Source organism: Gasterosteus aculeatus, chromosome 16 (genome assembly GCF_964276395.1).
Source record: "Gasterosteus aculeatus chromosome 16, fGasAcu3.hap1.1, whole genome shotgun sequence".
Classification (NCBI taxonomy): domain Eukaryota; kingdom Metazoa; phylum Chordata; class Actinopteri; order Perciformes; family Gasterosteidae; genus Gasterosteus; species Gasterosteus aculeatus.
Genome location: NC_135704.1, coordinates 13,401,150 through 13,424,116, shown reverse-complemented (window position 1 = coordinate 13,424,116; position 22,967 = coordinate 13,401,150). Strand labels below are relative to the sequence as shown.

At 43.2% G+C, this 22,967-nt stretch overlaps 1 protein-coding gene across 21 annotated transcripts in view; it reads left to right on the top strand.

Annotated features, from left to right (window-relative positions):
• The window catches only part of map2 (microtubule-associated protein 2), a 56,525-nt gene that overhangs the window by 22,646 nt on the left and 10,912 nt on the right, over positions 1-22,967 (top strand). For 9 of the 21 annotated variants that reach the window (XM_078091337.1, XM_078091342.1, XM_078091341.1 and 6 more), the window contains exons 4-12: positions 5,559-5,822; positions 11,481-11,570; positions 11,932-12,006; positions 14,082-14,297; positions 15,834-16,136; positions 17,543-20,869; positions 20,987-21,229; positions 21,547-21,663; positions 22,481-22,542. In XM_078091337.1, the coding sequence (XP_077947463.1) occupies positions 5,612-5,822; positions 11,481-11,570; positions 11,932-12,006; positions 14,082-14,297; positions 15,834-16,136; positions 17,543-20,869; positions 20,987-21,229; positions 21,547-21,663; positions 22,481-22,542 (4,644 nt within the window). In that variant the 5' untranslated portion in view covers positions 5,559-5,611. Of the gene's footprint in view, positions 1-5,558; positions 5,823-8,891; positions 9,215-11,480; positions 11,571-11,931; positions 12,007-14,081; positions 14,298-15,833; positions 16,137-17,282; positions 17,401-17,542; positions 20,870-20,986; positions 21,230-21,546; positions 21,664-22,480; positions 22,543-22,967 lie in introns of those variants that run through there. The other 12 variants (XM_078091338.1, XM_078091340.1, XM_078091346.1 and 9 more) reach the window with 9 other exon arrangements.

The window sequence follows — 22,967 nt, the reverse complement described above, 5'->3', positions numbered from 1 at the left end:
CTAATGACATAATTCCTGAATTTAACCTGCTAGGAGGCATTATTTTATGCTGTTCAACGTCTTTTAAAAAAAAAAATTACCTTCATTCAAAATAAATCCTGTGCGAGCATATTTGTCAGATGAAAAGCCTTTGAAGCTGCATTTACAGCTTCACCTTCGCCCCACCTCTCCACTGAAGGCTGCTCTAATGAGGCCTTCTTTTGATGAGCTCTGCTCCATTTCAGGTTTCAGGAAGGTATACAGGCAAAGAATGCTGCATGAAGACTGAACACTGTTCAACACATCAATCTGACACTTTTAGGTAATCTCTTTTGTATTTCACTGTGAGGATCTATTGACAAAAGAATATGTCACGGATCGTTTTGAACTACTTTAGCTTAGTTTTTTACATGACGGTACAGTTTCTTCTTCTGCAGTGAAAGAACAACCTCGGTGCATAAATGTGTTTTTGACCATGCCAGTGTTGTAGCATATAGACTAATTTAATGGAAACTTCTTTATTTGCTGTCTTGAGTAGCACTGGATGCTACTGGGCGTAGGTTTGTCTCAGCGATGGTAGGGACACTACCAGCCACCTCGCATATTAAAAAAAACTTAATTAACATGTATTAACATTTGTGTAACTTGGCACTGATTTTAACATAGTAAAGAGTGATAAAACCTTAGTTTTAATACTAAACACTATCCTGCACCAAATAAATAATAATGACTGATAAAGTAAATTGATTAAAAAAAAGCCAATATACACTAACAGTATATTATATCCAAAATATAGTAAAAAAAAAATTATTCAGCCACTGCTGGGAGATTGACCTCAACCTTTTTAACGCACTGAAACTCTGCTCAGCTCCAGCTGAGCAAACAGGCACAAACATAAGAGACCTCTTACCTCTCCCAACATTTCCCTAAGAACTCCCACAGCTTCCCAGTAGCTAGTGGTGCTGACTGAACACAGAATCAGAATCTCCCTGTCAATTTCAAAGTACGGTTCAACGGCGTCATCCGAGTTTCTCCAAATCCGGTTGGTTAAACCTTTCCCTAAACTGCAAACCCAAGCAGATCTAACAACTTCCCCAAACGTCCTTCAATTTCATTGCTAATGCATGATGATTCTTAACAAAATGCCAGAAGTAAGACCTCACCTGAAGCCCTGATGGTCCAGCTGCTGCTTCCTCAACCTGCACTGCATCTGCACTTCTGAGTTTCCTCAATGCATTTCAAGATGATGCCTTAATTTACAAAATAACCTCATGAGAAGTACATGCAATGCATTTGTTTATTCTGAAATTAATGTTTAATATGTAGTTAATTGGTTCAGGTTTTGGTTGTGACTAGTCCCTAGGGACCATATGCAAACCTACGCCCTTGGCTGGATCAGATGATTGCTTCCACTCATGAGTTGAGTGGTATCAATCCGGCGTGAGAGTGCCATCACTCTTCTCATCTTACTCCCGCCAAGAAAGCGAATAAACACATCTCTCTGAATGTTGAATTGTTCCAGTAAACAGAAATAACAGAAATGTCCCACCAGCTCGCCAACTCACACATTTGTACACATGTATGTGTGCAGTATGTACACACATGCATGAACGCGCACACACACACACACACACAATCACACCCTCACAATCACAATCTGATGAAGAATGTCTTAAATTCCTAAGCTCCTCTTCTGCTCTTTGGCTCCTGCGGTGAGACGGCCCTGGGTGGAGAGCGCTGCAATGCAGCATCTGTGTGACTCACACACGCACACATGCACACATGCACACACGCACAATGAGATGGCGGCGTGTGAAAGATTGTAGGAGGGAGATGAGGACTGAGAGACCAGAGTGAAGTGAAGGATGAAGCCTGATGAGAGGTGGAGGAAGCGGAGGAGGAGGAGGAGGAGGAGTGAGTGGGAGGAGGAACAGGGATGGGAAGAGGTGGAGGAAGATGAGGAGGCACGAAGAAAGAACAGGCGGGAGGAAGATTTGTAGGTGAAAAGATGCTAAAAAGCCATGGCAGATAAAAGCCACAGAAACAGAAAATGAAGCTTTCTGATTGCCTTTTTATGGCTGACATGTTAACGACACTCCCCACTTCATCGCTTCGCGACACACTTTGTGATAAAGTAAATGCTGGAGTTGATGTGGAAACAACTGTCTTGAAACGAATGAAAAGAAAGAAAAGAGTATTTTTGCAGCTGTCAAGTTGATCACGAGAATACTTTTTGTACAAAACACAACACGCTTCACGTGTGCAGAATTTAGACACACTACACTTGCTTCCGGCACTTTACAAACGTATTATTTGTCCTGTAACTTTTAATCTGGTTTTCAGAGCTAATGGGTATTTTTTTTCATTTGGGTACTTTATTCCCATCTCAACGACCACTATTATTTGATAGTCGTACTGGCCTTTGAAAAAACATCACCAAACTCCTGCTAACTGATGAGGGCACCAAGCCACATTTGAAAACTTTGCAGTCCGTTTCCTAATGGACTACTTTTGTGTTTCAGCCAGAGCTGCTATATTGAGGCCGTGGGAAGGGAAATGTCAGGTTTGTGTTCTCTGCTGCAGTATGTAATAGTGTGTCCTTGAAAGTCAATCCTCTTTCTGTTTCCTGAACATCAGTTATGTCCACATCAGTTTGGCCTCATTGGAAAAATACGGTTGAAAAAAGTAAGTTGTTTGCCTCCTTCAGTAGGTGTGCACCAATATGGCGTTTGTAGTCCCGAAGGTGACGCCTGTGCTTCCCTACCCTTTCAGCAAGGCAGTATTTAGCAGCACATCATTCAAACGCTGCTTACATTTGGTAGCTTACCTTACTAATGTTGCTGTCAAATCCCAACCAATTGTTTTACAATGTTAACTATGTGACAATCCCAAGCCTCTTATGAGACAGTTCTATACTGTATATGCTGGGATCTTTAAAAAAGTGCATTTTCTGTAGTGACTGGGTTTTAATCCAACACCTTTATTGAGTTATGACTCACTATCCGAAATGTCCAGTGGCAGCACTGTCTTCAAGTCCATTCCTCCTCCGCACGGAGACGGCGTATGGCGTCAACTGTCCCTCTGGCTAAGTGCCACGGACCTGCTGTCTCCCATATCGCCATCTCATTCCGTGGACACAATGCCTTGAGCACAGTATATTGTCTGGACAATATACTTACAGTAAAATGCAATGTGCTATTTTCGTCTCTTCGCCCTGTGAACTCTCTCGTTTCCTCCTTCTCAATGAGCTGCCTCCTTCTCTGCTCGTCCTACCGGCGTCTTCTACGTTGCACCAACCAGTGTGTTTTGGTTTCTGACTGTTAATGCGTGGCAAGGTAATTAGCAGAGGTGAGATAATGTGCTGCATTGCAGCCCCAGTTTGTGTTTCAGGCTGATGAGAATGGTGCACTCACCAATCTCATTATAATGTTGCCTAATGCCTCCTTAATCCCTAAACCCAGTGCTTTTATAATGCTCGGTAATGGCTCACCTTTTTCATGCTCCGACCTCCTATCAGGTGGGACTGATTCAATCGCACACGATGCTCATCCTTCCTCCCAAATACACACACCATAGTCTAATCACAGCAGCTCAACGGGCCCCGGCTAACCGCCGCTCACCACCCTGAGCCTTGGCCACTAATGTCTGGTCTGAAACCAGCCACAGAGCTCAAAGTGACCTTCATCTTCAAACGGACAGCGGTGAGACATCACATGAGGACAGCCATCTCATCTCAGGGTTTTACGGAGGGTAATACTAAGAGTGCTCTTCCACGGAGGGCTCAAGGTGGGGGGAAAGGGGCGGAGAAAGCAACAGCAGGGAAGGTGACAGCGATGCAAAGTGCACGGCCGGGGCTTTTAGGCAGAGACGGAGCAGTGAGGTGTTGTGTTATGTGGAGTCTTTGTGGAGGCTTCATTCACAGTTGCAGAGTCATGCAAAGCTCCACGGACTCCCGACTGTGATCCACATGGGCTGCAAGGGGCTTACAGGCATCACATCGGTTCTGTTCTGTTCTTTCTCTCGCGGGATTCTATCACAGTGGTTCTCAAACTTTTTTTCTCAACTTTGTCAGATGACCTCATGTTCTACATATATAATAGGTTTTACCCCAGAAATCAAAGTAAATCAACGGCACGACTCCAGAGATGGAAATGTCATTCTCAACAACTGATACTTTGGTTCATGACCAATACTTGGCTGTACTTACTGTGCTGTGCTGAGTTTGTACATAATATAAAACCACTTTTTTATCACTAATTTCTCAACTCTATTTTGGTTTATTTTCCTTCGGGGAAAAAAATGGGTGAATCATTTTCTCTTAGTGGTGCTATATTTCTTTTTTGGTTTTACTATATTGAATTTCATTCCATTCCTTTCTGTCGGTGAGCAGTAGAATGAAACGCATTGTGAATGCAGTGACTAGTGCTCACTGTTGCAGTACCTTGTTTCCAGGCCGCAGTCATTGACTCCTGTTTTCTCCAGCCGACTTCCCTCCAGTCTCCGAGTCTCTGTGGACTGCAGAGTTAAATGACAAATTGCTCCTTCACACGTTCCCTGATGCAAGACTACAAAGGCTGCCCAGAAAATGCATGAAGTACACCAGCGACAATCCTACGTTGTCTCTTTCTGCGACTGCACTTTCACACCAATGGCAGGTTCCTTTGATTGTTTGAAGGCCAAAGACGGCTCCAAATTCACACTTTGTGCTTCAATCAACATCAACATCTCTGAAAAGAAGTTTAAACGTAAAATACTCAGAAAACATATCCAGCTTTTCTTTTTAATATCGACAGAAGAGGAGCAGAGCCCCAGTTAAAGTGTTCACATCAATAACCTTGTGTATTGATCTTATCTACATCAAACCCATTCATCTGTTATTTTAGTTTATTTTGCGGGGTGCCGCCGCAGGGGATTCTGGGGTTCGATCAATATTTCCATTCCTTTGCTTGATCTCCTCTGCATGCTGTTCTAATCAGTCATCTGCTTTCAACAAGGGATTCCATGTACAGTACATGTACAGGTCCTGATCAACACGGGACATATCTGTTCACACACGCCCCTCACACAAGTGTGTGCAGCGGGACATTCTTTCTTTTGGGAATCTTTACAGTTTGGATTATAAACAGCTTTGTGAGCATTTGTCCGAAACTGAACTGGATCGTGTCAGTCTGATCAGAGCCGACCTTACGTCTCCGCAACTCTGTCACAGTCACACAAATTAAAGGTCTGCTCCGTTCATTTTCAACGAGTTGTGATTTCCACCTGGGCCACTGGCTATTTGAGTCAATGAATATAAACTAATCAATAGGGTTTAATCCAGTTGCTGTCACCTGCCTGCTAAAACCCAGGGACGGTGTTTCACACAACAGCCTACACGCAAACTCAGAATTATTGACAGGGAGGCTCAGCGAGGCTGCAGCCGGGATCATGACTGACTGAGGAGGTTTGTGAATGTCACCGATCCTGCAGCCTCCTCTGGCCGCCACACCCTTCACTCTGCTTTACGGCAATTTGCTGTTGATAAGACTGACTGATTTTACCATCCTTTGTCTTTTTTTTCTCTCCTTGTCTCGGGCCAGAAGGAGAGAACCCAACCTTTGCCCACCTCCCCCTGCTGCTAGCTCGCACCAGCATGGCAGACAGTCGACAGCCAGAAGACGGTGCTCCCCAGTGGGACCCATCAGGGGGGCAGGAGGCCACAGGCAACCACGGAGCCAATGGCTTCCCCTCCACCACCTACAGGACCTGCCAGCCCAGTGGGGCCCACATGGCCACAGGATCCTACTCTGCCAGGGAGAATGGTTTCAATGGGGAGCTAACTGGTGCCCCCGCTATAACTGCAGGTATGACATGTTTACGTTTTTCAGTTTTATATTACAACAGACGATTTGGCATCTACTCGTTTTTTGATATTCACTGTATGTTAGTATATATATATATATATATATATATATATATATATATATATATATAATGTTTTTATTTATATACGTTGAACCAGTGACTCTTCTGACATTTAGCCAGGACGGTTTCCAAACCACTGTCCTTTTAGGGACACAGTGGTCCTCTGCAGACCGTGTGCCATGCAGGGTAGATGTTGAGATGGAAGTAGCCTAGCAGCCAGCTTATCCTAGCAGGGCCCAAAGTGGTCTGTTTTCCTCTCATACACCTTCTATTTGACACATCAAGGCATTATCCTTCCATCCAATGTACAGTTTTTTTGGTGTTTACTTGTGTTTCTATGTGTTAAAGAGTGTAAGGGCATGTGTGTGTTTTGTCTACAACTTCTGAGTGTTTGTGTGATGTGGTTTTATGTGTATATGTGAGTGTCTGTGCCTGATAATGTTCGTGTGTGTGTGTGTGTGTGTGTGTGTGTGTGTGTGTGTGTGTGTGTGTGTGTGTGTCATGGCTCTTGTTGTGCGTGGGTTTGCAGCACTCCGAGTCCTCACTCGACTCACAAACTGTTAATAACAGTGCTATAATTAACATGAAATTGGTCTTTGTCCCCCCCCTGGAAGAAAGACAGTAATGTACCGATGTAACCATGGAAACAGCTCCCCAATAATTGACTTTGCCAAGGCTTTTGATCTTTTTGCTTGTAACTTAACGTTACCTCAGGAAAAAACATTTAGCGTGTGGCACCTGTTAATAGTATTTTTTTAATATTGCTGCTCATTTACCATTTTCATACCCATATGACAATTAAGAGTGTGTAAAGAAAAGAATCAGGGTGATCAGACTCTTCACACCCATTTGTTTTACATTTATATATATATATAGAAAGAGTAACTAACTAACACTTCGCTTACGTAGTTGTGGATTCGGTTTCTGTTGGACAACAGTCCCCACAAATGGGTCAACAAGTTTTGCAGTGACAATAATGTGTGGGTAGACACTTTTGTGTTACCTGTAAATGTCAACTGTTGTCAACATGGTGCACAGCCTCTGTTGTGGCACAGAAAAGTCACAAAAGAAATTGCACAGTGAATTACCTGAAGCCTTTCATCCAATTGCATAGCGTATATTTGAAATATTTGTTGTTTTTTACATTTCATACAACTTGTGCTCTTCCGTGTATTCACACCTGTAGAGCCCTTCTCGTTGGTTTTATTTGGAAAAATGGACTTTCATATCAATTCAACTCCGATTTCAGTGATTTCATCTCATTAAACCGACTCAGTGTGGGTCGAGATCTGTCTGATAAAATACAATTTTATAAAATAAATTAATAAAATTAAATAGCAATTCATCTTTATACTCAATTCCATCACATTACTTTTCTTTACATCAGAATAGTCCTGACAATATCTGCACAATTATTGCAGTGTTTCTTGTGCCACCAGTAGTTCATATTATTTGTTGTTTATTACTTTTAATTCCAAGTGGTCGAACATAATAAGAAACGGCAAAGACCTCATGTGTTCCTCTGGGTCATTATTATTTCAAAAATATGAGAGCCGTAAATAGCCTCCTTCCAACTTCAAAGCAATGGTAGGAAACTGATACCAACTAGAAAACAGTATTAATTTTTTCACTGAGGGAAAACCAGTGATGTAGTTTTAGACCAGAATTAAAAAGTGTGCCTTCACTTCCTCCTCATGGTCCTCATCAGCAAGTAGAACTGACCCTATATCCATCCTGTAGATGTACAATCAGCCTCAAGAACTGGTTGACAGATTTGTTTCCCACCGGACAGCAAAGCAAACGTGACAGAACATGATCATGAGATCAAGTAAGAAGATTACCAACAATATTTACACTTTCAATACACACAGTTCTAAAACAAAAGGCCAACAGCCATGTACTGCGAGTGTAATTATCAGCATAAAAGTGAATTATTGTCACAACGGCTGCGTAACCGGGACTTTCTGTAGAGCCTTTAGTCGCCGTGCATCTTTATTCCTGCAGAACAGGGCAGGAGTAACTGCGGCTGATTGGGAGACATAACAACTGACGTTAGCACTCGGCCTGCTCTTTTCAAAGCTTTTCAGACGCAAATGGAGCTGTTGAGGCACGAAATTGCCCTCTTGACTTTTCATCGAGTCAAAGTTGAAAAAGTCATTCCACACTGGATGTGGTCAAGAGAAAAAGATGGAGGAAGCGAGACAGAAAGAAACAAAGTGAGTTAATTGAAATGGAAACAATGCAATGGGATGTGGAGCTAATTCTGGAGATTGATTCCTTGTGAGTCTTTGTGTTTTGTTAGGGATATGGCATTGACGGATGTCTGGGCGGTTGAGCAAGTATCTAGTTACACTATGAAGAAGCCTGGGCAGGATTTCTGTGGTTGAAGTCCCTTCATCTCATCAGCCTAAATCGGTCTGATTGAGTGCAGAAGAACGGAGATTTGAAGAAATGAAGCTCTGATGTGAAGTATGGACACAAACAAACATTGTGAACTTTACCTCAGATGGCTTTATGATGTAATATACCAAACACTTATTCTTCCACACTTCATTTGGATAGTACTACACAAAAAAACAAATGTAGTCACACCGGAAGAACAACAGAGGTGGGTTTATGATTGGAGGAATCATTAGTGGGAAAAATTTCAATACGGAGAAACCCAATTTTAGGTAAATGAAATATAAAGTTGACATAAATAAATATTAATGCTAACAGGTTTAGTGAAAGTGGTCATCTCTGAGACGCTGCCAACAAGGAGGCACTGTAAGAAAGAAACTTTCCCGCGAAATTGTATTTGATCCTGTTAAGTGATCCTACAATCATATGCGGATGGTTTCGTCACTGGACAGATCTTCTATTTTATTTGTTGCATCTTCATTATGAATCAATAGAAAAATACACACTTTTCCACACAGTTTTGGGTTTAAAGATAAAGGGAAAAATAAATATGTTTCAGCAGGCACATTTCTGGGTTTCACTTAATTATGGCACGTATAGGAGGAACATTGCCTTGAGCGATCAGCCACGTCGCAGCCATCCTTTCCTCCACTGAAGGCTGAGAGGTCCCAAATTAGCGTCCCACTGGTCTGTTGCCATGGCAACCACTTGCTTACCACGCTTCTTGGTGCCGACTGGTATCATACCAACTGGCACTCCTGCTCTGTCATTGCCCCCTCAGTCCTGCTGTGTGTGAGTGTGTGTGTGTGCGCGTCGCCGGCTGTGTGTTGCTTTGACTCGGGGCTTCCAGTCGAGGTCTCTGCTCAGAGACGGAGCATTCTCAGCTTCGGTCGGCCTGTCTTGCAGGTAACGCACGCTTTTACTTCATCGGGTGAGTGTGTCTTGGTGTGTCTAAGCTCTTATTGTCGATAATAGCGTAATTGTGTAGTAGTTACGCAGGTATGATGAAACCTTTCTGGGTATGAAAGCGGCATTTGGCTTACATGGTACATGGCAGTCTTCCATTGGCTTCGTTGGAACCTCCAGCTAGCCTTGTGGATGAGACATGGTCATTGTGTACAGAGATGCATCCGTTGATGTGAATGTCTATTGCTTTTGAAGGTAGACTGCATTTATTTTTTACCCTTCCAAGGCATGCGCATGAAGAGGTTAGACCAGGTCCAGGTGAGTTTTCTTCATCTTTTTTTAAGAATGTCACTTCTTAGTCACATAAAGCCAAGAGTTTTTAAGACATTCCTTTTGTCAGTTTTGAACTTCAATACATCCTATAGATGTTACAATGGCCTAATCTGTGTTATAATTAATCGAGAAAGGGCTGCATTTCTCCACTGTAATCCCAACACACTGCAAATGGCAAAATATGTTCCATTCAAAAAACATTGCTTTAAACCCTGACTGAATTCAAGCCTGAGTCACGAGTCTGTGACCTCAAGAAACTTTAGAGAAAGAGAAAATGTTCTTTTTTAGAAGCGGATTAGTTTTGTTGAGCCAGGATTAGTTTTGAACGAGCCGTACATTTTTCATTAGGTGATTCTCCCCGATCCTCACCACTCCGCCACTGATCACCATGTTGTTTTCGGTTATGTAATGTTTCAATGACGGGGTAGCTGAAGCTTTCCTTGTTCACCATCTCTAATACAATTCCTTCTAATGTTTTTTTTTTTTTTAAACTGCAACATTTTACTTCCAAAATTTGTATTTACTTCTTGTTGTGGCAAGCATTTGTTTCGCCTTTCAGCTGTATATTTCCCATATAAAAAGGTGGTTTATGTGTGTTACACAATGCTCTGGAAAATGGAAAATGGCTGCTGTGAGTGGGCTGTGATAATCGTTCCCGGAAGAAGTGTGTGTGTATGTGTGTGTCTGTAATTGCATGTGTGAATGCCTGCCAGCCTGTTTGTGTTGCTGTGTGGGCGATGTCGGATAGAAAGAGGTCCTGAAACCGCAGCAGTAAGGTATTAAACTGCCACCCGATCCCACATGACCACTGTTAATATGCTAATGAGTCAGGGTTTGACCCCTCCATGTTATATTTCAGCTTTTACATGGAAGCTTAATTGCCGAAACTGCACATGTATTCACAAAACCCCATTTATGAAAGGACATGCGTATATACTTAATAAAATGACCATTTCCTTTAAATTGACACACTTCTTGCTCTTGGTAAGTAGCGTTTTGAGACCTTTTTGGTACTGTCTTCTTCTAGATGCTGTTGCCTACAGTGTTTGCTTTCTCAATATTGGCACTAGTATTGTAATGAAATACCTTGAGACTGAATTCAGTGTACAATTGTATGAATATCGTCTATCTGCAAAGTAAAACGGCCACTCAGTTTCACCTTGAACAGATCAAAGAGGCAGAAGAGGAAGTGTATCTGCAGTCTACCCATTCACAGTCTACAGTTTCTCAAACAGCTGAACATATCCAACAGCATCAAATAGCTCACTTGATCTCACGCTAACCTCCATTGTCTGTTTCGGGCGGGACACTTTGTTGCGTGTCAAACCCTCTGTCCTATCCTCTTCTTCTCCCTGTAATAAAGTCTTGAAGAATGTAAAACGACACATTTTGCTTTGCAGTATCTAAACAACCGGGGTTTACGTTTTAGTCTGCTCTTGTTTAGGGATGCTGGGTTCCCATAGCAACACTCAGCCTTCACCAGGAGCCCTAGCATCCCTGCTGTTACGGTTTTAGCTCCCTCACAGGGCTTTCATCGCAGGTCATGATGACATTATTCAAAAAAACACCCTAAAGTAAAGCGCATGTATTCGGCAATGGTAAAACCCATGACAGTCAATTCAAGTCTATTTGATATAAACCAAATAATGTGCACAATATGAAAAAGAACAAATTCCTTTTACAATCTGTCCTTCGGCCGACCTTTTTTTTAGCTTCAATCCGGAGAAGGAATGACCCTGCTTGACATTCTCACGTAGTTATTATGTTGAATGAAACCTGGATGGCACCCAGTACAAACACCTTGACGCACAGGAGCCGCTTTGGATTTGTCTTTTTTTCCAGCCATTTTGGGATTCAAACAACACGAATAACTAAAACCTTCCAACCTCGTCCACCTCTTGACAGAAATCCCATGAGTTGATTGACCCCGTTGTGTGCGTGCGTGTGTCTATGTTCAGAGCAAGTGTCGGCGCGGATCGTGCAGGAAGTGACGGCAGAGGCAGTGGCGGTACTGAAGGGAGAGCAGGAGACTCAGCGGCTGCCATCCGGTAAGACACACTTTCTCGCACAAATACATTCATTTTTGATATTTAAATATTTTCACTTTAATTCACCTTTTGAGGAAAGACGCAAAACAAACTGCATCATGGGAGGACAGCATGTTTACAAATGAAACAATCATTGCCAGTAAGCGTACACCAGGCTTTGTGGGTAACCGTAGGTTTTGAAAACAAAGTAGATTTTTTTTTTGCTTAATTTTTTACAAAGCTTTCGAATACAACACAGATTTTTCAGTGGTAAAAGTTAGTTGTATAGAATTGAATGGAAGCAGACACTCAAAGTCCGTTACAATATGTGATCATTCATGACTAGTACTGTTTCTTCCCTTTCCTCATCTGCCCTGTGAAGTTGAAGACACCGCAAATTTGCCGCCCTCTCCCCCCCCATCACCGGCAGCGCAGCACTTTGGTCCTCTGGAACAAGGTAGGCCAAGAATGCGATAAGTGTGTTTTAGAGTGTGTGTCTCTAACAGAGGAGATTGTGGTGTCCTTCTTTTCTCCAACGGAAGCCTTGGAGTTTTGTGATCGCCACCACATTGGAGTACTGATATTGGTTGGCTCTGGGAGTATTTAAATCCCCCCTATCAGGACATGCCACACCTACAGGGGACAACGCACACATTGGTACCCGTCCATGAAACCTGTACACAAAAGAGTTGCTAAAAAGCAGGAACACGTTTTCCATTTTTCAGACATTCATTTTGTTTTTGAATCCTGCTTCCTCCTCATCGTACACCTGGATACAATCCGTATCTTCATTGTCATCCCGGTTTATACCTAAAAGAAAAAGAGCGCCCACCTGCACAACTACCTTGAATACAACAAGTGCACTCTTTTTTTTCATCCTCTTCTTCCATTTCCCTTTTCTAACATCCGTACCTCGACTTCCGACACACTAGTATGACAGCCACATTAGGTAGCCCTCCAACTTGTTGTCTGTCGTTTTGGTTCTTTTGCATGTTTAGTCATGGTGTTGTGTTTTCTTGTGATTGCCCTTTGTCAGTATTTTTTTTTCATGTCTCTTTTGTCGGTGGACGGGGCTACGGATCAGGATTGTAGCGCTACGAACATTACTTGAAAGCATATCTGTCTTCAAGCTAAACGCAAAGAATGAAGCTGAACCCAAAGAATGAAACCTAGCAATAAAGTAATGAGCTTGTATGATACATTTACCACGACTGTAACAATGTAGTCTTGATATGTGTGTGTGTGCACGATACAGTTTGGTTCTTCATCTTCTAAATCATAGTTTAAGAACTGCATTGATTTTTTGCAGCTGCCTGTCAAAAATAGTTGTAGCGTGTAACTAAAGGGTCAGTCTGCTGTATGCCGTCTGTGTCTTCCTGTCCATAATGAGGAGGAGTAGATGTAGTCCAGTCATGCACCAAATATAGATGGTCAGTTGTGGGAACACTGCGGCCTCATTGTGTTAGTGGTCAAAAACACTTCGGTTCAGTCCTGAAAGGCTCAGTCACAACCTTAGAGATGCTGTTCTTCTAATATTATGTTTCTGAACTCGTTAAAAAGAGGATTAGCTGTGTCTCTTGAGGTTTTCTGTTATGGGAGAGGGGCTTCTTCCTGTAATGCCAGTGGCAAAACACACACGATAATGATTGTGTCACTGCTACAACTATACTGTATTGGTATCCTAGTTGTTGTTCTTAGTGTCTGTGTTGTATGTCTTTTATTTAGATTGAATCATTCATTCGTGAAGCGGTTTGTATTGTCTTTTTTTTTGTCGCAGAGTAGGTCTGGGCCCCGAAGCTTCTCCCCATTTGATTTGCTTGTCACCGTCTCCTTATCGCTGTCCTGTGTGTTGTGTTTCTCTTGCTCTCATTCAAGCTTTGTCCTCTTCTTGCATCCCCCTCTCTAGTGATTCTCTGCGTTTTTGTTTTAAATTTGAATCGTTTTTGTTGAAGCCATTTTTTCACCTCAAGCTTTAACTCCCCTTTCTCCTTAAAAAATGTCCATCTTTAGTAATAACTTGAGGTTATCGTTCAACTACTGATTTGGTATTACAATCAAGAATCGTCTCACAGCTATAACATGCAACTACGGAGATAAAGTAAAACCAGAAGAATATAAAGAGTACACTCTTTGCAATGGATCTACTACTACATTTACAGCCATGCTTCAACCATGCTTCCATGAATATTTTAACTTTTATTATATACACAACAGACATGCTTCAAAATCCATAATTCATTGTGCAAATGCACATGGTGCATTCAATTGGCGTTAAAGTTCAAAATAATAATAATGTTTTCTTCTTTTTACTAAAATTGCCAAATTCTCTTCAATGCCCCTCTATTACTGTTTTCTAAATCAAACTAGATTGAGAGACAATGTATATTCAGCATTAAGATGGACATTCTTTGTTGTGTTTTCCTTTTCTTTTCAGTTTTCCTTTCCACCTTTTCCTTCCTCTTCACCCTCTCTTTCGGTCCCTGTGTCCAGATTTCCCTGCAGTTCTTCTCCTTGTGTCTGTCTTGTTTGTAGATGTAGGGGATGAGGAGGAGGCGGGCCCTCTCCGCCGCTTCCAAAATTCTCGGGAGAGGTGCAAGTTCCTCGCCCCCTCCATCTCAGTTTCCGTGCCCGAGGACGACCCGTACCACTCCGACGAGGAGTACTATGATCACCCATTGTTCAGCCCAGAGTGGACGCACTCGGGCTCTCGGCCCACAGGGCAGGCCGTGGCCTTTAGACAGATTGAAGGTGAACCACGCATGGTTCCTCTTTGCCATTTCCCCCCCCTCTCTCTCTCTCTCTCTCTCACTCTGTTTCTCTCCGTTCTCATTTTGCCGCTGAATTCCTCTCCTTCCTTCTGTGATTTGACCTCCTACCCTCCATCCCTCTTGTCCTTCTGTCTCTCTCCGTCCGTCAGTCCGTCGGTTCGTCTATTCATCCGTCCTATCGTGCGTTTGTGTGTCCTTGTGAGGTTTGTCTTTTTTGTTTCACAGTCATCTGTTTTTTTAAAATCATTTATTTCACCCAAAGACACGCTACTTGTGGTTGCCATGCTGTTTAGTCCGAGTATGGACATGGACATAATACATTGCAGCTCTCATCAGTAAGACCTCAAGGCCACCAAGATTTAGTATTGGGGCACAACGTCCAAATGGCTTTCGGGAATAACTCAGAGATTGTTTATGACCTCCGTGGAAAAACCCCTCTGCATCAATCATTTCCCAGTGTTATGTTTTGGTTTATTTCTTAGAATTAGCGTTCAACCTCTTAGTTGGACCATATCAAACCCTCTACACACATCCTGAGTTACTGTCATCCACTCACTTTGGCATCAGGGAAGACTTTCAGCTCCACTCACTGGCAGACACTTACACCTGCATGTAACTTTCCTCGTCTTTTGTTTTTAGAAACTCAAGATCCAGTTTAGTGGGCAACGAAGAGTTTCAACAGAGAAAAACTACTTCATTTACAACTCTGAATACGCATTACAACATTATATGTCACATTGTTCGTCAGTCACCAGTCATATTGTTATTTGGCCTTGTAAGCGTTGATTAATTTGTCACGCCATCATTTTTATAAATAGTCCTAAAGTAGTCTGATTCTTAACCCCCACCAGCTTCCCCCATTGGTGCCGCAGTTTTCACTAACGTCTATGTCGCGTTCAGCAATGCTGAGCTGCAAAGCTTCTAAATAGAATCAGTGTAGTTACACAGTAACTTACCATGTTATTTCAGTAATGGCTGCTCAAAGAAAAGCTGTATGCTAACCCGCATTGTCCATTGCACGGTTAAAAATTCAGTCTGTGCAATATCAAGAATCTGAGGCACTGCTGTAATGTGCTGCAGCACTTCCAAAGAGCCGGGCCTTTTAGAAATGGCCTGACCACCTCATGGCCTTTACAATAGTGCCGTGCTGGCACTTCATTTATGTTTCCATTTTCCTTTAACAACCTCAGTTGTCAATGTGGGTTGAAGGCACGGCCTTCCAAAGACAACTTGTAAAGGAAATGTTTTTTTTATTTTTACAGTAAATAAAGGTTTCTTTGGCACACGGTGAACACTAAATGCAGATTAGAAAAGCAGGCAAAATAAATGAACAACCCCCCACACACTACACTCTGTTTTATATGTGTAATGTACCTATATGTGTGAACAAACGTACATTGTAGGTCATCTTTTCCCAGAGCTGAAAGTGTCCCTTCATAAGTTGTGTTCTCACATAACCCAAGTCTGTGTTGCCTGTAGTCTTAATGTGTCCCCCTCTCACCCTGTTTTTGAGAAGAAGAGACCATGGAGGCTCTTACAGCTGAATATGAGGAAGAGGTGGAAGAGGAGGAGGAGGAGGAGGAGAGTGCAGAAGCAGCAGAGTCGGAGGAAGCTCTTGATGAGCAGCAGTGGAGCGGGGAGGAGCTGGAGCTGGACAGCCTCCAAGCTGAGCCCTTAGAGCAGGCAGAGGCCGTAGGCGAGGCCCAGGATGTAGACCTGGAGCCGGGCGAGGCAGCTAGAGCTGCTGCAGAAAGCTCTCTGGACAGAGAGGAGGAGGAGGAGGAGGAGGAAGCAGAGGCTGGGGGGAGCCCTGAGACAGGTGTGTCCTGCCCTCTGCTCTCCCTGCCTGCATGTTACTGTATTGTCCACTGCATAAGAACACCAGATGTGTCAAAAAGAACCCATAAGCACAAAAAGCTTTATCATTCAGGTGGAATGGCAAGTAATCCTCATTGTGCTCTGCTGTGGCTGCGAGGCAACACAGGCTTGTTGGTGAAAAAAGTCACGTTTTTTTTAACTTAACCTGGTTTTATTTTGTGCTACCTCTGCGCTTTTTTTCTTTTTTCTTTATCTTCCTGTGGTTTTCAGCACTGTTTCGTATTAGTATGATGAAGTGAACGTAGCAGTGCTTTTCTTCGCCGACTCTAAGCTTACAGGTTTATTGTTGTGTTTACAAGTGGCTTGAGGCTGGTTTGCAAGGGCGGAGCACTTTTCGTTACCATGAATCATACTTTCTAACCATGGGTCACTCATTTACAGGATCTCTTTTATTGGCTTTCTCACGTCAATTGTGGTTTTACTGTCTCATCAAATGCATTCATATCAGCAAAGTTTGTTTTCTTTTTATGGCATTTTTCTGTCATTCAATAGAAAGGTTGTACTTCATTATGCCAATAGTATTTGGATTAAAGACAAATTAAATTACTTTTTAATTAGCCAAAATTAATGGTATGTAAATAATAATAAAATATTAATATTGGGGAATATGTCATTACACTTCATTGTGCAGTGGAAACCTCTTACAGTGGTCTTGTCTGTTAAGTTGATCACTATTCATTTTGACTTCATTTTCTCATTCATATCATCATCTTACTAATACAATATTTTCTTTAAATAATATAAGGTAACAGACAGTTTACAGAATTGTATTGACTGTTACAAATACAGTAGCGCTACTTGAAACGCAGCTTCTGCTGTTTCGTATTGGGCTTCAAACCATGGATGCTTTTAATTAAATGCTTAAAACCTCAAGTAGCGAGTGGAAATTATACGAGCAACTGTAAGACAAAATATGACGACAGTAAATCTGAAACATATTGATAAATGCTGCAAGCTGAATTCACTTTAAGCGGCTTCCACTGTAACTATAAAGAATGACAGAAATGCTATTGTTTTGTCATCTGATGTTTGAAAAGTCGCATGGATATCCATCCCATCTATTATTGCTTGTTTCCCCATGAATCAGCATTGAAGTCGCCTCATGCCGGTTCCGTCACATACCATGCCATATTCTGATCCATCTGTGACTTGGTGGGCCCAATAATCTCGCCGTATTCCTTCCGTGATGGCCGTGTCATTGTTCTGTAAGTTTCTGAGGAGAGCTTTGCCTGTTTCTGTTATAACCGCTTTCCCAGTCCCTAGCTTAATAAATATCTCACTCGCAGCATGCCAAAGCATTACTTTTCCATGTTGATACAAACAGCAGACTTACAGGTGTCTTTTCAGCTCTGAAGATGGACTCAGACAAGCAGGGAAGCGAGAAAAGTGGTTCCATGAGCCCAGACAGCATTGGATCGGAGAAACGCCCAGAGGAGTTTAATGAGCCCCAGATGCAAGGGTTCTTTGCTGGTGAACGAGTTGTACCAGAGAGCCCCACCATGGATATGCCATCATTCGATCCCCCCAACGTCCAGACCCAGGCCAAAGAAGCTGCCAGACCACTCACACTTCAGCCTACTTATGGCGAGCCTATCACAGTGTCAGAGAAACAGCCGTCAGTGGAGGTGGTGGAGATCGGCAGCATTGGTGCTCCTCCTGATTCCTCGTCACAGGTACCCAAAGTTCAAGGAGAAGACTCAACAAGGGACACTACAGACAGATCGGGCATGTCAGCATATTTTGAAACATCAGCCATGGAGGTTGACGTGGCTCCCCAAAGTAAGGGCGAAGGCTATTACGAACTGAGCAGATCTGGGGAAGAGAAGATTATGGTTGATGCCAGGCCTCAGGAGATGAGTTACAGCACACTAGCTGAAGCTCAGGATAAACCCAACCCTAAGCCAGCCAATACAGTGTTCACAGTTCCTGACAGGAGTAATGAATGCAGGCTTTCCCCGGGCAAACTGGCTTTAGAGCAGAGGAGCTACTCACTTAACATTACTATTGGAGCAACGGATCCAAGTGGCCAAGGAAGACCTAGGAACTTCTCCCCACTTGCCACAGATATCATGTCTTACACCAGTGGAAGTCTAGATGAGTCAGCAGACTACCTTCCAGTCACTACACCCTCCGTGAATAATCCTCCATCCCTGCCTCCTCTAATCCTGGAGACTGCGGCCTCCATCACCTCAGATACCTCATCTCCTCCAAGGACCTCTGAACCAGTTTCAAAACCCAGCCCTGAACCGGATTCGCCAGTATCACCAGAGCCATTCCAGAGCACCTATAAAAATGGCACAGTGATGGCGCAAGACTTACCTGAGATGCTGGACCTTGCTGGTACCCGTTCCAGACTCACATCAGACAACACTGAACCAGAATTCACCAGGAGAAAGTCAATTCAAGCTGATTTTTCAGCCTTCACAGACGACCCACCGTGCAGCCTTGTTTCGGAGGAACTTAGTACTGGGACCAGGAGGAATGAAAGCCAGCTGGAGGAGATGGGCTATTGTGTGTTCAGTGAATATTCAGGACCAATGCCATCACCGGCAGATGTGTTGAGCCCAACAAACATTTCTCCACAGGCCTTCACCCACTCAGTCCTGGAGGCAAAAGTGGCGGAGCAAGCCAGGAAATTAGCAGTCAGAGACACATCTTTGGAGGACACGAGCCAGCCATCAGGAATTGCTGATGTCACTGAAGTGAAAGACCAAGAAAAAGCAGAAAGAAAAGATTCTGCTGAAGAGAAGAGCAAGGTTGTAGATGAAGAATCAAAACAATCTGTTAACGAGATGCCACTGGTTCAGCTAAGTGAGTCCTTTGTGACACCAACGGTCACTGTTACTCTAGAAGAAGGCGGAAGGTCATTCAGCGACACCGAGCGACAAGCAAGCGGCGAAGGCTCGGCGTCAGAAACGGAGATTGCCGACTACGAGAGGCAGATCCGCAAATTGGAGATGGAGGACAGGCCTCTCAGTATGGAGGAGGAGAGAGAACTGCAGGAGCTTCGTGAGAAAGTGAAGCTGGTCCACCAGGAAGCCTATGAGGAAGTGGATGCCGAAGATGTGTACCAGCTGACCGGTGTGGCCAAGGACCGGATTGCGAGGCCTATCAAAACCTCACCTGCTTCGTCCGTCGATAGCAACATCGATGATGATAAGCTGCTCTCTCCAGTGCTCTCACCTTCAAAGCTTAAACAAAGAGAAGTGTATGGTTCCCCCAAAAGAACTGTTTCACCAGTGTTAGGAATTAACAAAGAAAAAGAGGAGTCAGAAAGAAAAATCAGGGAAGAGCAAGAGAAGGAGGCAGCTGAGAAGAAAATGAAAGAAGAGGCTGACATAAAGATCAGAGAAGAAGCAGAAAAGAAAGAAAAGGCAATGAAAGAAGAGGCTGAGATAAAAATCAGAGAAGAGGCAGAAAAGAAAGAAAAGGCAATAAAAGAAGAGGCTGAGATAAAAATCAGAGAAGAAGCAGAAAAGAAAGAAAAGGCAATAAAAGAAGAGGCTGAGATAAAAATCAGAGAAGAAGCAGAAAATAAAGAAAAGGCAATAAAAGAAGAGGCTGAGATAAAAATCAGAGAAGAGGCAGAAAAGAAAGAAAAGGAAATGAAAGAAGAGGCTGAGATAAAAATCAGAGAAGAAGCAGAAAAGAAAGAAAAGGAAATGAAAGAAGAGGCTGAGATAAAGATCAGAGAAGAAGCAGAAAGGAAAGAAAAGGAAATGAAAGAAGAGGCTGATATAAAAATCAGAGAAGAAGCAGAAAGAAAAGAAAAGGAAATGAAAGAGATAGAAGAGAGGGAAAGGAGAGAGAAGGAAGAGGCAGAAAGAATCCTAAAGGAAGAGACAGAAAGGAAGGAGAAAGAGCAGGATATGAAAGAAAAGGAGAAAGAAGAAAGAGACAATAAGGAAAAGGAAGAAAGAGACAAGAAAGAAAAAGAAGAGAGGGAAAAGATGGAGCAAGAAGCGATAAAACAGAAAGAGGAAAGAGAGCAGAGAGAAATAGAGGAAAAAGTAAGAATAGAGAAAGAATTGCGAGAGAAGGAAGAAAGAGAAAAGCTAGAAATGGATCTGAAAGAGAAGGAAGGAAAAGAGAAAGCCGCTGAGATGGACAAAAGTGTTGCAGAGAAGCTCGAGGAGATGGCGAAGCAACCAGAGGAAGAAATTGCTGCAAGACCTGTGGAGAAAGAAGCTGAAGAATCTGTGGAGGCTGAAAAGGCGCAAGATAAAGGCAGGGAAGAGGTGTCAGATGAAGCAGGGCCAGCGGTGGTAAAGGAGATCCCAGAAACCCGAGCTGCCATCGAATCAGTGGTGACAGTTGAAGACGATTTCATCACCGTGGTCCAGACCATTGATGAAGCAGAAGAGCCGGGACACAGCGTTCGTTTCTCTGGTTCACCCGAGGCTGAAGTTCTCTGTGCTGCCTCCCAGAAAGCGGAAGAAGAAGAAGAAGAGGAGGACGAGGAGGAGGAAGAAGAGGAGGAGTCTGTGGAGTTGGCCCAAGAACCAGACATGGAGGCTGCAAGTGTAGAGGAGGTGGTGGATGTTCTTGAGACCCCGGCCTCCCCTGGGAAGGAGGCTCAAACCATAGACACTGATGCCCCGACAGAGAGCTACGACAGAGATGAAACTACGATGGACGACTCCATCCTGGACAGCTCCTGGGTTGACACACAAGGTGAGATCTATTTTGTGGTCATTGTTCTTTCCACCCCCAATTCTTTCTTCTTCTGCTTCACTTACACACATTGATGTTGTCTCATGTCTTTCTCCTTTATCCTTTGCCACACTGCAGATGATGATAAGAGTACGGCGACAGAGCATATCGAGCCTTTGCCAAAGGTGCCCAGCTCAGTCAAAAAGCCTGCTGTGGTCCAGAGCAAGCATACCCAACAAAGGAAAACAGAAAAACAAGAAAAAACAATCAAGCCAAAGGCCAAAGGAGGACGGGCTAAGGGCCGAATGTCCACACCGGAACGCAAACCTCTCCGCAAAGAACCTGTCTTCATCCCCCGAGAAGAAATCCCCAAGAAAAAAGGTTCCCCATCATATTTATGAGTATTGCATGACACCACACTCAGGACTGTCAAGTAAACACCAAACAATTTGGATTTGGAGGGTCGTTAAACCCCTCATCATATGCCTAGTACAAGAAGTACAACAAATTGGTATTTATTGTTTCTCTAAACATCTGTTTGTGCCGAAAGATGTGCAGACTTTGGGTCAGTTGTTTTTAGCATATGACAAATACAAATACCACCACTGAAAAGCAGTCCATATTTACAGAGGGTTCAGTCTCCACTTCTGCTCTTTGTCGTGTCTCTGCTTTTGTCAACGGCCCGTTCCCTCTGGTAGCTGTGATAAGGAAGGCCGAACTTACCAAATCCCCATCTAAGAGGAGTGCGATGAGGCCAGACGCCCGCCAGACCCGCCCCACCCAGCACCACTCCTGTCCTCGAAGGAGAGCCACAGGTGACTCTTCGCCTTGGTCTGCTTGCCTCCACTGTCGGCTTCAAGCTGGTTCTGTCATCTAGTTTGTTTTATTGGTTAGCATGGTTTGCTTTTGTTGTTGTATTTCATCACAATAAAATGTAAATGTCATTTCATTTGTTTTCGTCTTTTCGCTTTTTTTAAGAGAAACTTAACACCAAGTTGGGCTTTAAGCATTCGCGGAACATTCTCGAAGTGCGCTTTAACATCATTGCTGCAACCTCAGCAAAAACAAGATTCTCAGCTGGTGTTAAGCTTCTTAAAATGCAACTTCCTCACAAGCTCCAACCATTCATTTTTAATTTCACTGTGACTTAATGGTGGTCTGTTGCTCTGTCACATTGATATACTAATATTTCATAATTATTTTATCATCATTTTAACGTTGCCTGATTGATTGTTTGGTGTGAAATAACTAGGAAGAAAATCTGACCTCTCTGTTCTCTCCCACCCACTCTGTTGTGGTTTCGTTCTATGGACCCGATACTATAAAGACCCTGTCGAAGAGGCAGTTCGCACATTTTCCCCTCATAGGCTGAATTCTGTGTCACTGATGATGGAAGCTCAGTGTACTGCTGCATGCCCCAATTAGACTGTTTAGCAGGGTTTCCTTATATATAAAAATATATATTGTCATATAGCTCTCCATGCCTGGTTTGGTAATAGGTTGTATTTTTCTACGACCATACAGACACATCCAAATGTGCTCAATGTTAAAGCACAAAAAAGCTCCCGACGGTCTATACGTGAATTCTCTCTGGGTTGTGATATTTCTTTTTTGTTTCCGTTTCTCTCTCAGAGGGGCTGCTGGACACCCGTCAGCCTCTGAGTGTTGCCAGAAAGTCTCGCGACAGAGCATCGGTGAGTACAGTGCATCAGCCCAATGATAGAATGAGAAATATCGGAGTGAGCTTTTACTGGCCTGGAAAATCTAGTCGCTTGGCAGGGGGGGGGGGGGCAATTAAACAAACATCAATCAGGGCAAACCCTGGAGACAGAAACCCAGACTAAACGTCAGCGACTGATAGCGCTGTCTCTTGGAAACTGGAGTGTCTAACATTAGATCTGCCGTCCCGCAGCTTTTTGTTGTCCTTTTGGTAAGAGTTTTGGAGAAGGAGGGCTGTTAAACATGAACATGCTGTGGACCGTTTACAGGCATTGTATTACGCTCTGAAAACCGATATTCAATCTTTACCTCTTGCTACTATAATGAAACTAATACACATGTTGCCTTGCGTTGCGTATTTAGTGACTCGAAAACAATAAACACCACATCAATTAGGCAG